The 20,054-nt window shown below is 22.7% G+C and overlaps 1 protein-coding gene across 1 annotated transcript in view; it reads right to left on the reverse strand.

The window, feature by feature from the left end:
* Positions 1-20,054, reverse strand: part of e (nonribosomal peptide synthetase ebony) — a 913,052-nt gene that overhangs the window by 532,806 nt on the left and 360,192 nt on the right. The window contains exon 5 of the mRNA XM_089595875.1: positions 19,790-20,000. Within this exon, the coding sequence (XP_089452001.1) occupies positions 19,790-20,000 (211 nt within the window). The remainder of the gene's footprint in view (positions 1-19,789; positions 20,001-20,054) is intronic.

Below are 20,054 nucleotides of genomic sequence, written 5' to 3' on the forward strand. Positions count from 1 at the left end.
TGCGATGCCACCAGCAAGCCCTGCTGTCCCGGCTAGCTGCACAGCTCCGTTATTGAAGATTTCCTCGTGTTTGTCGAGTTCCGCTGCTCTCGTACAGGCAACTACGCTCTGCTACCAATGTTTCTTTTCGAGCCTCTAGGTCGCGATGGACCGTTATCAAGGTCGCGGGGGGGGAAACGTACCCGTTATCGTTGACAAATGCCTGTAGAGAGTAGGAAAAATAAAACGCTCAACATGAACTCTTCGATGATAGGAAACAACTTGTATTTTTTCTTTACAGCAAATATGAAGATAAAGGCGAATCAGGAAAGAAGACCGGAAAAATGACGCTAATAATTAAATAAATTGTAAATATGGACTGTGCTTAGACGACGGAGAAATAGGAAGGCTCTCCTTGACCAGCGTGCGTCACTTGGTCAGTGCGACAAAGACCAAAAACATGCCGATCGAAGCAGACGAGTACTTAAGTCACGCTCGTTCTAACGCTCTTCGATTGCAACTAACTCGCTCGCGGTTTGTCTGGAGAGACTTCGACAACGCGGCGACAATTGAGGTAGGGGGGCCCTTTTTTTGGGAGAGACCCCCCCGCGTTGCGGTACCATGAGGCCTTCGTCTCTCTCTTTCTCGCTCTCAATAAGCGTATACACACATACGTAAACACAGGCTAATAATAATAATAATAATGATAATGTTAATGATGATGATAATAATTCTAATAGTAATAATAATGATAATGGTGATGACAACAATGATAAAGTGGATAATGATGATTAAAATAATAATGATGAAGTTTGTTATTATAATAATAAAAATAATTATAAGAATGATATGAACATTTATGATAATAATAATAATAATGATCATTATGATAATGATCATAATAATTATTATGATGAAAATGATAATACTGATAATGAAAATAATAATAATGTTAAAGATGACGTTAATGATGATGATGATGATAATGATGATGAAGATAATTATGAGGATTATAAAATGTTTAATAATGATTATAATAATAATAATAATGATGATGATGATCATAATAATGATGCTAATTATAATAATAATAATAATAAGCATAAGGATATTGGTAATCAGGATAAGTTTTATTATAGCAATATTGACAATAAAAGTGATGATTATAATAATAATGAAGATAATAATAATATGGACCATAATAATTTTAATAATGATAATAATGGTAACGATAATTATAATGAAAATAAAACTTATGATTATAAGAATAATAATGATAATATTATGTATGATAGCAATGGTAATTAAAAAAATATTAATAATAACAATGAAAATAATAATGATAATAATGATAAAAATAATAAAAGTAATAATAATAATAATGATGTTGCTGTTGATGTCATTTTAGATAATAATGATAATACTGCTTATAATCAAGATAATAAAATTGTTAATAATGGTTATAATAAAAATATTAATGAGAATGATAATAATAATAATGATAATATTAGTAATGATGATAATGATAATGATGAAAGTAGCAATTGTAAGAGTTATAATGCTAATAATAAAAATATTGACAATAACATTGACAATGATGATAATATCCATAATGATAATGATGATTATGATGATTATAATAATAATACTGATGATGACGTTACAAAAAAAGATAATAATGACGATGATTATGATGATGATGATAATAATGATGGTTAAGGTGATGATAACAATAATGATAATAATAAAAGTAGTAATTGCGATAATTTTGATAATAATAATGATAAAAATAATAAGAATATTTATGATTATGATGATAATGATGATGATAATGGTAATAAAAATAATAATAATATTAATAATAATAATGAAAATAATAATAATAAAGATAATGATGATAATTATAATGATTATAGTTATAATAATAGTAAAAATTGTGATAATTATAATGATCATAATGATAATAATAACAATAATAATATTGACGACAATGATAGTAATAATGATTATGATAATGATTATGATGATAATAATCATAATACTGATAATGACAATCAAAATAGAGATAATAATAACGATAATTATGATGATTATTATAATAATTATGATAATGATGATGATAATGATAATGATAATAGTAGTAATTGGATAATCATGATGAAAATGATGATTAAAATAGTAATAATATTGATGACAATGATGATAATGATGATGTTCATAGTAATGATTATGATAATGATAGTAATAACAATGATGATAATAGTAAAGATTGTGATATTTATAATGATAATAAGATAATAATAATAATAACACTGTCGATCATTATGATAATAATAATGACAATAATGATTTTGATGATAATAATGATGATAATAGTAGTGATTAAAACAATGATGATAATAATATTAATAAAAATTATAATAATAATAATAATAATAATAATAAATATAATGATGAAAATGATGATTATCATGATTATAAAAATGTCGATTATGATCACGATGATAATGATGACAGTGATAATGATAATGATAGTGATCATGTTGATAATAAAAATAATCATAACTATAATTATTATGATAGAAATAATAATAATGATAATAACGATATTGATAATGTTGATAATAATAATTTAAATAATTTAGGTTATGATGATAATGATAATTATTATAATGATAATGACAATTATGCTCATAGTTTTGGTATTGATGCTAATTATGCTTATTATGATAATACTAATTATAATCAGAATAATAATAATAATGATAATAAAAATAATAATGCTGTTAATAAAAATGGTCATAACAATAATAATAGTGATGATAATAATGATGATAATGATGATAAGAATTATGGGAATGATAATGATTATAATTAAAATGAAAATAATATTTATTATATTAATAATCATAAGGACAATAATAATAATTATTATAATAATAATGATATAGATGCTAATTATTCTACTTTTAAAAAGAACGATAATGCTGATGATAAAGTTAATAGTGATAATAATGATAATGATAATGAAATATATGATAAGTACAATAATAATGGTAATAGTATCAATTATGATAATGATGATAATAATGCTGGTTATGATGATAATGATGATCATTATCATGATAAGGATGCTGTTAATCATGATTCTAATCATAAAAGTTATAATGATAATAAAAGTTATATTTTTTATGGTAATAATAATGATGATAATAACAATGATTATCACTGTAAAAATAATAATGGTTTTCATAATAATCAATTTTAAGATAATACTTATAATAATAAAGAAAATGATCATAATAAGAATGGTATTTTATATAATAATGATGTATAATAGAATGTTGATACTTATTATAATAATAATAATATAAATAATAATTAAAATAATGATGATAATTATGATAATAATAATAATCATGATGATAAAAATAATAAGTATGTTAATTATGATAATGACGAGGGATGTAATGATAATGATGATTATGAAGTCAATGATGATGATAATGATGATCGTATTGATAATAGTTATCCTGATTATAATGATAATAATACCGTTGATTATATTAAGGATAATAATCATGATAATGAGTATAATGATAAAAATAATGATAAAGATAGTGATGTTGATGATGATAATGATGATTATGATTATCATCGTAATGATAATGATGCTTATGATAATATGACGATAATGATTATTATAATAAGTATGAGACTTATAATAATAGGGATAATGATGATAATGATGATAATAATAATAATGATAACGATGGTAATGATAATATCGATAGTTAACGCGATAATAATGAAGAAAATGATAATGATAATAATGTTTATGATGATTATGAAGATAATGATGTTAATTATTATGCTGATAATGATCGTAATGATAATAATGCTAATAATAATATGACGATAATGATTATTATAATGAGGATGACACTTATAATAATGAAGATAATGATAATAATGATAATAATGATAATTATGATAACGATAATGATAATAATATTGATAGTAAACGTGATGATAATAAAGATAATGATAAAGATAAAAATGTTTATGATGATAATAAAAATGATGATGTTAATTATCGTGCTGATAATGATATTCACGATAACGATAATTATGATTAAAATGATGGTTATAACGATGATGATAAATTTGGTTATAAAGATGGTAATAATGGTGATAATAATAATGGTAATAATTAAGATGATGACAATGATGACGATAATAATGAAAATTATGATATTAATATTAATTATTAGTATCATGATAATAATGTTGATAATAATAATAATTAATAATTAAAAAGATAATAATTATCATGATAGTGATGATTATAATGGTGATAATAATAATTTTAATTATAATTATAATAATGTTAATGATAATGATGATGGTAATAATAATTTTAATAAGGATAATACTCATGATGATGAGAATGACAATAATAATTATGATGGTATTATTTATGATAATAATCATAATAATAATAAAAATAATAATACTTATGATGATGATAATAATAAAGGTAATTATAATGATGATAATGATGATATTAATAATAATTTACCTCAATGGTTATAATAATAATGTCGATGTTGATAATAATGAAAATAATGATAATGATAATAATGATAACAATGACATTAATATTGAAGATGATATTGATAATGATAAGAAAAATAATAATATTAACGATATTGATACTAATGATGATGATAATGATTATGATGATAATGATGATAGTGATGATGGTGATAATGATAATAGTTATGATTATGATCATGATAATGATAGTAATGATATTAATATTAATAATGTTAATGATAATCATGATAATAATAATGATAATCATGATGATCATGATGATGACGATGATAATAATAATATAGCTTATAATAATGATAGTTATAATGATGACGATGATAATGACAAAGTTAATGTTAGTGATAATGATGAATATATTTATGATAATGATGATAATTATAATGATTACGATAATGATAATTTAAATGAGGATAATGATAAAGATGAGAAAGATGATAATAATGATAATGATGATGACGATTATGATAAGAATAATGTTTATGATGATTATGATAATAATAATGATGATGTAACGTAAAACAAGGATAATAATGATGATTATAAGTATAATAATAATAATATTGATAAAGATGGCGATGATAATGATAATAATGATGATTATGATGATCATTGTAATAAAAAAAATGCTGATGATGATATGACGATATAAATAAATATAATAAGCATGATACTTATGATAATAAGTATGATGATCATAATAATGATAATAAAATTAATTATGATGCTGATGATGATCACGATAACGATAATTATGATAATAATAATGGTAATGACGATGATGATAAATGTGGTACAGAAAATGGTGACAAAGATGATTATAATGAAATAAATGATGATAATGATGATGATGATGATGATGATGATGATGATGATGATAATGATTATGATGATGATGATTATGATAATGATAATGATAATGATGATGATAATGATGATAATGATGATGATAAGGATGATGATGATAAGGAAAATTATGAGAATGATGATAATGATGAGGATAATAATAATGATAATAATAATGATAATGATACATAATTTTAATAATAATGATAATAATAATAGTGATGATCAAAATGGTAATAAAAATGATTTTATTTATAAAAATAATAAGAATGATGATAATAATGATGGTTAAATAAATTATGATTAGGATGATACTTATAATAATAAGAATAATAATGATAATCATGATAGTATTCTTTATGATAATAATAATGATTATAATGATAATAATCATACTGATAATAATAATAATAATAAAAATGTTGGAAATAATGATGATGATAATATTAATAATAATGTTGCTGTTCACGTCAATGGTTATAATAATGATTATAGTGATGTTGATGATGATAATAATAATAATAATGATACTAATAATAACAATGACAAAAATGATGATCATGAAAATGATGATGATAATGATGATAATAATAACGATGATAATGATGATAATTATAATATTGATGATGATGACAAAGATGATGATGATGATGATTATGATGATAAGAATGATGATCATAGTTGTGATTAAAACAATTATGGCATAAATAATAATAAAAATTATAATAATAATAATAATAATGATTATTGTGATAATGATAATGATGATTATGATGATTATAATAATGTCGATGATGATCACGATGATAATGATGATAATGATGATGATATTGATAGTGATCATGTTGATAATAAAAATAATGATAATTATAATTATTTTGATAGAAATAATAATGATGATAATAATAATATTGATAATGTTAACACTTATAATTACAATGATTAAGGTTATGATGATGATGATAATTATGTTGCTAATGACAATAATGCTCATAATATTTATATTGATGCTGATTATGCTTATTATGATTAAGATAGTTCTAATGAGAATGATAATAATAATGATAAGAATAGTGATAATAGATATGATAATGCTGTTAATAAAAATGGTCATAACAATGATTATAATGATAAAAATAATAATGATAATAATGATAAGAATTATGGTAATGATGATAATAATAATTAAAATAACAATAATAATATTAATGATTGTAAGGATAATAATAATAATAATTATAATAATAATGATAAAAATGCTGTTTATTTTAATGTTGAAAATAACAATAATGGTAATGATAAAATTGATGGTGATAATAATGATAATAATAATGAACCTTATGATAAGTATAATAATAATGGTAATGATGATAATTATAATAATGATGATAATAATGCTGGTTATGACGATAATAATGATCATTTTTACTATACGGATGATGTCAATAATGATCATAATCATAATAGTTATAATAATAATAAAAAAAATTATTTTAATGGTAATAATAATAATTATAATAACAATTATTATGACTGTGATGATAATAATGGTTGTAATAATAATTAAACTAATAATCAAACTAAAAATAATAAAAATAATGATAATAATGATAATGGTATTTTATATTATAGTGATGATAAATTAAATGATGATACTTATAAAAATTAAACTAATAATTGTAATAATAATAATAATAATAATAATAATAATAATTTAAATATTGATGATAATAATAATAATTATGATGATCATGATGATGCTGCTGTTTATTTAATTGGTGATAATAAATATACTAGTTATTATAATGATGATGATGATTATGACGATAATAATGATAATTATAATGATGATGACGAGAAATGTAATGATAATGATAATAATAAGGTCAATGATAATGCTTATGATGATCATATTGATAATAATGATTCTAATTAAAATGATAATAATTTCGTTAATTATATTGAGAATGATAATTATGATGATGAGTACAATGATAGAAATACTGATGAAGATGTTGATGTTGATGATGATAATGATGATTATGATGATTATTTTAATGATAATGATGCTGATATTAATATGACAATAATAATTATTACAATAAGGATGAGATTCATGATGATAAAGATAATGATGATAATGATTATAATGAAAATGATGATAACGATGTTAATGATAATATCGATAGTGAACGTAATCATAATGGAGATAATGATAATGATAATAATGTTTATGATGATAATAAAGATAATGATGTTCAATATAATGCTAATAATGATGATTACGATAACAATAATTATGATGAGAATAATGGTAATAACGATGATGATGAATTTGGTTATGAAGATGGTGATAATGGTGATAATAATAATGGTAATGATTATGATGATGATAATAATGATGATGATTATAATAAAAATTATGATAATGATGATAATAATAAGGACCATCATAATAATGTTGATAGCAATAATGATAAATAATCAAAATGATAATGATTATCATGATGGTGATAATTATAATGGTGATAATAATAATTATAATTATGATAATAATAATGATGATGATAATGATAATGAAAATGATAATTTTAATAAGGATAATAGTCATAATGATGAAAATGACAATGATAACTATGATTTATAACAATATTAATAATTATAATGGTAATAATGATACTTGTGTTAATGATAATTATTAAGGTTATTATAATAATGATAATGATGATATTTCTAAAAATGATGCTGTTTACGTGAATAGTTATAATAATGATAATGGTAATGTTGATGATGATGATAATAATAATGATAACGATATTAATAACAATGATGACGATAATGATTATAACGATAATAATGATAATGATGATGGTAATGATAATGATAACGATAATGATAATTATAAAAATGATGATGATGATAATTATAATGATGATGATAAAAATGATAATGATGATAAGAATGATTATAATGATGACAAAAAAGATAATTATGATGATTATAATAGTATTGATTATAAGAATAATAATGATACTAATGATAATAATAATAATAATGTTGGCGATGATCAAGACAATAATGATGATAATAATGATAATTATGATGATAACAATGATGATAATGATATTGCTTATAATGATGATAGTTATAATGATGACAATGATAGTGACAAATTCAATGATAATGATTATACTAAATATATTTTTGATAATGATGGTAATTATAATAATCACGATGATGAAAATTATAATAAGGATAATGATCAGATTAAGGATGATAAAAATAATAATAATGATAATGATGATTATAATAATAATGATAATGATGATGATGATGATGATAATGATGATGATAATGATAATGATAATGTCAATTATAACAAGGATATTAATCATGATAGTAAAATAAATGATAATAATAATGATAAAGATGGCGATGATAAGTATGATAATAATGATTATGATGATCATTGTCATGATAATAATGCTGACGATGATATAACGATAATAATAATTACAATGGGCATGATACTTATGATAATAAGGATGATGATGATAATAAAGATAATGATGTTAATTATAATGCTGATAATGATGATCACGATAACGATAATTATGATGAGAATGATGGTAATGACGATAATGATGAATGTGGTACTTAAAAAGGTGATAATGATGATAATAATAATGTTAATAATGATGATGATAATAATAATGATGATGATGATGATAATGATGATGATGATAATGATGATGATGATGATGATGATGATGATGATGATGATGATGAGGATGATGATGATGCTGATGATAAGGATGATAATGATGATGAGGATGACGACGATGATGAAAATTATGATAATGATGATAATGATAAGGATGATGATAATGATCATAATAATGATAATGATACATAATTATAATGACAATGATTATCATAATATTGATGATTTAAATGGTAATAATAATAATTATAATTATGATGATAATAATAATGATACAAATATTGATAGTGATAATAATTATGATAAAAATAATTGTAATGACGATGATAATGAATATGGTACTAATAATGGTGATGATAATGATGATAAGGATGGAGATGATGATAAAAATCATGAGAATGATGATGATAATAAGAATAATGATAATAATAGTAATAATGATAATGATACATAATTTCAATAATGATGATAATAATATTAGTGATGATTAAAATGGTGATGATAATGATTTCATTTATAATGATAATAAGAATGATAATAATGATGATGGTTATATTAATCATGATTTATATAATACTTATGAGAATGAAAATGATAATGATAATTATGATAGTATAATTTATAATAATTATAATAATTATTATAATAATAATAATACTTATAATGATAATAATGATAAAAATGATGATATTGATGATAATGATGATAATGATAATATTAATTATAATGTTGCTGTTCACGTGAATGGTTATAATTATGATTATAGCGATGTTGATGATGATGATTATAATAATAATAATAATAATAATAATAACAATGACAATAATGATGAAGATGATAATGATAATGATGATGATAATAATAATAACGATGATGATGACGATGATAATGATTATAATGATAATAATAATGATAATAGTTGTGATTGAAACAAATATGACATAAATGACGATAAAAATTATAATAATTATAATAATAATGATAATTATAATGATGATAATGATGATTATGATAATTATAATAATGTCGATGATGATCAAGATGATAATGATGATAATGATGATAATAATGATAGTGATTATGTTGATGATAAAAATAATTATAATTATAATTATTTTAATAGAATTAATAATAATGACAATAATAATATTGATAATGTTAACAATTATAATTATAATAGTAAATGTTATGATGATGATAATAATTATTATGTTGATAAAGACAATAATGCTTTCAATATTGATATTAATGCTGATTATGCTCATTATGATAATAGTAGTTCTAATGAGAATAATAATAATAATGATAAGAATAATGATAATAAAAATGATAATGCTGTTAATAAAAATAGTCATAACAATGATAATATTAATGATAATAATAATGATAATGATAATGAGAATTATGGTTATGATGATAATAATATTTAAAATGATAATAATAATAATAATATTAATGATTATAAGGAGAATAATAATGATTATTATAATTATAATGATAAAAATGCTGTTTATTTCATTGTTAAAAATAACGATAATGGTGATAATAAAGTAAATGGTGATGATAATGATAAAAATAATAAACTTTATGATAATTATAATAATAATGGAAATAATAATCATTATGATAATAATGATAATAATGCTAGTTATGATGATAATGATGATCATTATTATTATGAGGATGATGATAATAATAATCCTTATCAAAATACTGATAATAAGAATAAAAGTAATAATTATAATAGTAATAATAATAATAATGACAATGATTATGACTGTGATAATAATAATGGTTGTTATAATAATTTAACTAATGATAATTTTTATAATAATAAAAATAATGATAATAATGATAATGGTACTTTATATCATAGTGATAATAAATAGAATGATGATACTTATAATTATAATAATAATAATTATAATAATTAAAATAATAATGATGATAATGATAATGATGATTATCATGATAATGCTGCTGTTTATTCAAATAGTGATGATAATTATACTAGTTTTAATAATGATGATAATGATTATGATGATAATAATAATAATAATAATGATAATAACAAAAAATGTAATGGAAATGATAATTTTAAAGTTAATAATAATGATAATGATGATTATTGTAATGATAATAATGCTGATATTAATATGACAATTATGATCATCATGAAAAGGATGAGATTTATAATAATTAGGATAATAATGATAGTGATGATAATAATTATGATGATAACGATGGTGATGATAATATCGATAGTGAACGTGATATTAATGAAGATAATGATAATAATAATAATGTTCATGGTGATAATAAAGATAATAATGTTAATTATAAAGCTAATGATGATGATTACGATAACGATAACTATGATAAAAATAATGGTAATGACAATAATGATTATTTGGTTATAAAGATGGTGATGATGGTGAAAATAATAATGGTTATGATTATGATAATGACGATGATGTTAATAATGATAATAATAAAAATTATGATAATGATGATTATTATAAGGATCATCATACTGATGTTGATAATAATCATGGTAAATAAATAAAATGATAATAATTATCATGATGGTGATAATTATAATGGTGATGATGATGATTATCATTATAATAATAATAATGATGATGATAATACTGATGGTTATAAAAATAATACTCATAATGATGAGAATGACAATGATAATTATAATTTGTAATAAGAAACATAACTATAATTGTAATAATAATACTTGTTTTAATGATAATGATATAGGTTATTTTAATGATGATAATGATGATATTTAAAATAATGATGCTGTTTCCGTCAATAGTTATAATAATGACTATGGTAATGTTGATGATGATGATGATAATAATAATAATAACGATATTGATAACAATGATGATGATAACGATTATAATAATAATGATAATAATAATGATGGTAATGATAATGATAACGATAATGATGAAGATAAAAATGATGATAATGATAATTATGATGATGGTGATAATTATGATGATGATAATAAAAATAAAAATGATGATAATAATGATTATAATGATAATGAAAAAGATAATAATGATGATGATAATAGTAATGATTGTAATAATGGTAATAATACTAAAGATTATAATAATAATAATGTTGATGATAATTATGACGATAATGATGATAATAATGATGATCACGATGATTACAATAATGATAATGTTATTGCTTATAATGATGACGATGATAATGACAAAGTCAATAATAATGATAATGATAAATATATTTTTAATCATGATGGTAATTATAATGATCACGATAATGATAATTATTATGAGGATGACGATAAAAAAAAAAATGATGATAATAATAATAATGATGATGATGATTACAATAATAATAATGATAATGATAATGATGATGATGATGATAATAATGTTGATAATGATAATGTTAATTATATCAAGGATGATAATCATGATAATAAGTTAAATGATAATTATAATGATAAAGATGGCGATGATAATGATGATAATGATGATTATAATGATTATTGTAATAATAATGATGCTGACGATGATATAACGATAATAATAATAACAATAAGCATAATACTTATGATAATGAGGATAATGATAATAATAAAGATATTGATGTTGATTATAATGCTAATATTGATGATCACGATAACGATGATTATGATGAGAATGATGGTAATGACGATGATGATATATGTGGTACTTAAAATGGTGATAATGATAATAATAATAATGTTAATGATGATGATAATGATAATAATAATGATGATGATGATAATCATGATGAGAATGATAATAATAATGATAATGATGATGATGATAATTATGATGAGGATGATGATGATGATAAGGATGACGACGATGATGAAAATTATGATAATGATGATAATGATAAGGATGATGATAATGATGATAATAATGATAATGATACATAATTATAATAATGAAGATTATAATGGTAGTGATGATTAAAATAGTGATAATAATGGTTATAATTATGATGATAATAATAATGATAGAAAATTATAATGGTTATAATAATTACGATAAGGATAAAAATTATGATGATGAGAATGATAATGATAATTATGATAAAAATGATAGTAATGACGATGATGATAAATGTGGTACTGAAAATGGTGATAAAGATGATAATAATAAAATTAATGATGACAATGATGATGGTGATGATGATGATGATGACGATGATAATAATGATGATGATAATGATAATGATAGTGATGATAATAATGATGTTAAGAATGATGATGATGATGAAAATTATGAGAATAATGATAATGATGAGGATAATAAAAATGATAATAATAATGATACATTATTTTAATAATAATAATAATGATAATAGTGATGATTAAAATGGTGATAATAATGATTTTATTTATAATGATAATAAGAATGATAATAATGATGATGGTTATATTAATTATGATTTGGATATTACTTATGATAATAAAAATAATAATAATAATCATGACAGTATTATTTATCATAATGATGATAATTATAATGATAATAATGATACTTATGATAATAATAATGATAAAAATGATGATAATGATGATAATGATGATAATAATAATATTAATAATAATTTTGCTGTTCACGTCAATGGTAATAATAATGATTATAGTGATGTTGATGATAATATTAATAATAAAAATGATAATAATTACGACAATGACAATAATGATGATAATGATAATGATGATGATAATGATAATAATAACGATGATGATGACGATGATAATAATGATGATGATGATTATGATGATAATAATGATGATAACAGTTGTGATTTAAACAATTATGACATAAATAACGATAAAAATTATAATAATTATAATGATAATGATCATTATGATAATGATAATTATGATAATGATGATTGTAATAATGTCGATGATGATCACGATGATAATGATGGTAATGATGATGATAATGATAGTAATCATGTTGATACTAAAAATAATGATAATTATAATTATTTTGATAGAAATAATGATAATAATAATAATGATATTGATAATGTTAACAATTATAATTATAATGATATATGTTATGATGAGGATATCAATTGTTATGTTGATAATGACAATAATGCTCATAATACTAATTTCGATGCTTATCATGATAATTATGATAATGATAGTTCTAATGAGAATGATAATAAGGATGATAATAATAATGATAATAAAAGTTATAATGCTGTTAATAAAAATGATCATAACAATGATAATATTGATGAGAATAATAATGATAATATTGATGATCATAATAATGATGATGAAAATTATGGTAATGATGATAATAATAATGGAAATGATAATAATAATAATAATAATAAAATTAATGATAATAAGGATAATAATAATGATTATTATAATAATAATGATAAAAATGCTGTTTATTTCAATGTTAAAAATAACGATAATGCTGAGGATAAAGTTAATGGTGATAATAATGATAATAATAATGAACTTTTCGATAAAAATAATAATAATGGTAATGATAATAATTATGATAATAATGATAATAATGCTAGTTATGATGATATTGATGATCATTATTATAATGAGGATGATGTTAGTAATGATCCTAATCATAATAGTTATAATAATAATAAAAGTAATAATTACAATGTTAATAATAATAATAATGACAATGATTATGACTGTGATAATAATAATGGTTGTTATAATAATTTAACTAATGATAATTCTTATAATAATTAAAATAATAATAATAATGATAATGATATTTTTTATTATAGTGATGATAAATAGAATGATGATACTAATAATAATAATTATAACAATAATCATAATAATAATTGAAATATCGATGATAAAAATAATAATGATAATGATCATAATGATGCTGCTGTTTATTTAAATGGTGATATAAATTATACTAGTTATTATAATGATGATAATAATTTTGATGATAATAATGATGATAATAATGATGATGATGAAAAATGTAATGATAATGATAATTACAAAGTCAATGATGATTATGATGATTATATTGATAATAATGATCCTGATTATAATGATAATGATACTGTTAATTAGATTGAGAATGATAATCATGATGATGAGAACAATAATAAAAATCTTGATGAAGATGGTGATGTTGTTGATGATAATGATGATTATGATGATCATTGTAATGATAATGATGCTGATATTAATATGACAATAATGATTATCATGAAAAGAATGAGATTTATAATAATTAAGATAATAATGATAATGATGATAATGATAATAATGATAACGATGATGACGATAATATCGATAGTGAACGTGATGATAATGGAGATAATGATAATGATAATAGTTTTTATGATGATAATGAAGATAATGATGTTAATTATAATGCTAATAATGATGATTACGATAACGATAAATATGATGAAAATGATGTTAATGACAATGATGATCAATTTGGTTATGAAGATGGTGATAATGGTGATAATGATAATGGTAATGATTATGATGATTATGATTATAATAACGATGATGATGATGATGATGATGATGATGATGATGATGATGATGATGATGATGATGTTGATGATGATCTTGATGATTATGATGATGAGTATGATGACGATGAGATTGATATTGATGATAATGTTGTTGTCTGGAGAAAATATGTAAACAAAAATACCTACGTACAAACTTATCTTCAAAGATCTAGATAGCAGAATGGAAATAGATAATTTTATTTTTAATATGACTTTAGATTAAACCTAGTAATTTAAGCGTGCAATAGACTTAAACTAGCTATTTTTTTAGAAATTGATGTGATTTACAATGCATTTCATATTTTTTGCCAGAATTTTACATAAGTGTACCTCTAGATATGTTTAACGACATTTATTATAAATGTTTTTTTATAAAATACTTAGTTATATACCTGGTTTTTTCTCTTTCTTAAAGCTACAGAACTAAAGCTTGACCTATTTTGATGGCATCCTGCATTCTTAAACGGCTAGAAAAAATTATGTGTAATTAGTCTGTCTTGTGGCTTAAATCTAACGAAAAACTTCCACTTTTTTAGGAGAGATTTTGTTAAGGATGATTTAGCATTGATAGTTTTTTTAAACTTACCTTTAGAATCTAACTAGCTTTCTAGAAGAAAAAAAATCAAGTAGCAGTTTTTTTAGACGTCCAAGGGGCCTTTGACAACTTCATTTTAGATATTTTATTCAAAGACCTTCTGGAAAATAAATGACCAACGAAATTTAGTAATTGTATGAGATACTTTTTTTTCAGAGAAATATATTTTTTTTTAATACAGGTAATTAGGAACTTCAAAAAGCGCACATAGGTTTTACTCAAGGTCTCACATCAAGCCCAACTTTTTATGCATTGTATATAGCAATGGCTAGCTCTATGCTTTGAAGACTTTCAGAAAAACTTCAATTTGCTAATGATAACGCACTTTTCACCTTATTAGATGACACTCAGCAAAATTTTGATATTATGGACAGTGTGACACTTGAAAGTTAACTGAATTTATTTTCAAAAAGGTTTAAGTGTATAACCTGATAAATGCTTCTTTCTAAACTATGTTAACTAGAGACGGCCATTATTAAACCAAGTCAGTCATTCACTGGCAGTTGTTACAAGCGGAGTTGTTCTTTGCAAGCTTTAGAGCCCTGGCTACTGATGACCATATATTACCCTCTCAACTCTAAGCATTTAACCAGGAATCACCAATTCTCTTCAAAATGGGCACTGAACAAACTTCACAGCTATGAGTGAAAAAAAACTTGAGCCAACATGACAGTCTTTAACAAGCAAGTATTACGAACCAATCTCCCTATCTTAGATCACCAAAAAAACTGAGTCTGCAAAAAAAAGGTGCTTTAGATACCACGTTTCCAACGTTATACCAAAAGACGTTGGAAAAGATTCGTACAACTATCTCTAGAGCTTTGGACTATGTAATTTTTTTTCCGACCAGTCTGGGACTTTAACAGCAGGCCAGAGAAAATTACCCTGAGATATCCAGGCAGTCATAATTGCTGTTAACTTCAGTCAAGAAAAAGTACACTTAAAAAGCTCACTGATTCTTTTTTAGAACTATCTGACGTCAAACTACCTTACCAACAAGTATATTAGAACTTAAGAAAAATGACAGAAAACAGCCTTTAGGGGTCACAAAAGTCGTAAGCATGCCAAAAGTTGCAAAAGAGTAAATTGAAAGTAAAACTTGAAATGTATTTAATAAATACGATTTTAGGCGTCAAGAAACTGGCTCAGAAAATTTATTTAGATTGGAACAGCAGCGTCAAAATCAACAAGTAAAGAATTTATTACATGAGAGATCAGCTTTTCAGTGTACCCACACAGTAATTTCTGAACTCTTTCAGTTTTTTAAATCAGTAAAAAATGTTTTTTTATTTTTGTGGCGATAAAAAATGTAGGGATTAGGCTCCAGAACTTTCTTGCTCTAGTGATGAAGTTGTGAGATGAGAGGAACAAAAAATTTTTTTTAGTATACATTTTTTGGGAGTTTAAAATCTTAGCAGCTTTAAAAAATAGCTTTTTTCGTAAATTATACGAAAGAAACTGCAAATTAACGGCCCCTCATAGCCAACGATTATTTATTGGCATAAAGAGCGCAAGGTACTTTTTAGGATAATTAAATTTCTTATAATTTTTACAACTTATCATTTGACAAAAAAAAAATTATGGATTTGGAACAAATATGTTTTTAATAAGAAGATTTTTGTTCTTTGATGTGTCAGGAATATACGTAGGCTTTCTAACTGAAAATGTTTAACATTACATGTCAACTGACTATGGTGCTCCATTAAGTAAGATTTAGTAAGTCTCCGGCAAAGCCGAGACGGGGGGCCAACAGTGTTGGTATATGACAATCCCTATTTTTAAGTCAATGTACAACTATGTTATCGTCATGAAGTGGTTGGGGAGGTGCTTCTTATAATAGTACGTATGTGCATATTGATATAACAAGTAATGTTCATGTTAGTACTATTTATAGGTCTTTGAAAAGGTCAACATGGTTCGACGAAACGTTGGATATTAAAAAAATATGAATGCTGCACCCATTTCACCAAGTATGTTTTGATTCATTTTATTAATTTAACCTGCTGCAAGATGCCAAAGTTAATGGTTTTTTTAAATCATCAGAGTCCTTAATAAACACAAAATTATTCTTAGAAAAGTTTTAAAATGTGCAAGGAATATCTATGACTATTCTTTTTATAGGTAACATAAGAGAATAGCACACTTATATGTCATTTATGGTAGAAAAACGCTTTATTGTGAGATAAAAGTTACTTTTGTGTAAATGTTTTATGCAAGTTCAAAATAAATCAGCTTATGGAATAAAATAATAGCTCAGAAAATAAGTAAAGTCAACTGATAATTTTCTTGTTTGGTAGTAGTTCTTTATTAATAATAAAAACACTATTTTACATACTAACAATTTTTTGTTCGTTTTGATTAAATATCTGATAAGCAATTGTTTTAACTCATGACAATAATTTTAACTTTTATATTAATGCAAAAAAGATATTTCTTGTAAATTAAAACTGTTTATAAGAATTATAACACTGATTTCTTAGACATGTACTGAATTTTTCTTATAGTAACGTTGTCAAACAATACTTATATTAACAATTTTGATTTATTATGAAATAAGAAAGGTACGCTTAGAAGTCATTGGTGCAATTTGTGTATTAAATACCAAAATTTTCATTTAAAATACACATCTGCCAAAAAATTGTGCGTATTTATATTAATTAAAAAAGTAACGATATTCTTATAGCGTATTTTTCTCATTATGAGCTTCATATGTAACTGCTGCATTACGCCCTCAGGCCATACTTTGATCCTTTAAGCCCATGGGCAAAAATGTTTTTTATGCCCTCTAGGCAAAATAGTATATATAGTATACTATGCACCTAGTGAGTGAGGCTAAAAATGTCTTCAATTTTTCGTAAATAAATGCCCAAGGCGAAGCCGAGAGTGGTTAACGTGAAATCTAATGCATTTTTTAACATCCAAACGTGGTGCATATTCTGTTCTCCTTTAATCCTGCGCCAAGAGAGGAGATTTGTAACCCACATAGCGGGACAAAACTTCCTACTTTTGGCACAGTATCATGAAAAGCACTTTTTTTCCTAGGCTCTTAAGTAATTTAGTGAGTGCAAAGTATGCCCACGCGCGCAAAATGTCACTTTTCACCCTTGGTGAGAAAAACATTATACTTGACTCGAGAACTGACACATAATAGGGGCTAATATTATGTTTTTTTGTTATGTGTTGAGTTTACATATTAGGGGCTTGTATATTATATATGTATAATGATTGAAGGTTTATTTTTCCAATTTGACTCACTAAAATGTCGTACTTGTGGTACGAACACGGTACTACTTATATGAACGTTGTATGCTGTATTTTCATGCAGTTTACATTGGACGAAGTACTGTCTTACTTATTGTTACTCTAAATTTCATTTTTACGTGAACAGTAAGAAATTTAACAGCTGTTGATGTTTTTTTACAGAAATAATGACTTTAAATGGTTCTTACCTATTGGAATCTCATTTCTCTGTAAATGCATATCATTATCCTCTAATACATAGAATGTGACATCACCCATTATCTCTGTACTTCCATAAAAATTGGCAATAACTTTTTTCTGACCTACAAATAGTTTAAAAAATTCTTGAGCTAGTGCAGGAAGTAACTTTTCTCCCGAGCAAATCCAAAGAAACAATTGACTCAGGCATTTCTCATTATTCTAAAAAGAAAACATGTAGTTTAGAAGTAAAGAAAATATAAGTATTACCCTGTT

The sequence above is a fragment of the Copidosoma floridanum genome, unplaced genomic scaffold (assembly GCF_036245765.1).
Source record: "Copidosoma floridanum isolate Cflo_tuat_1 unplaced genomic scaffold, Cflo_Japanese_pri ptg000004l, whole genome shotgun sequence".
NCBI lineage: Eukaryota > Metazoa > Arthropoda > Insecta > Hymenoptera > Encyrtidae > Copidosoma > Copidosoma floridanum.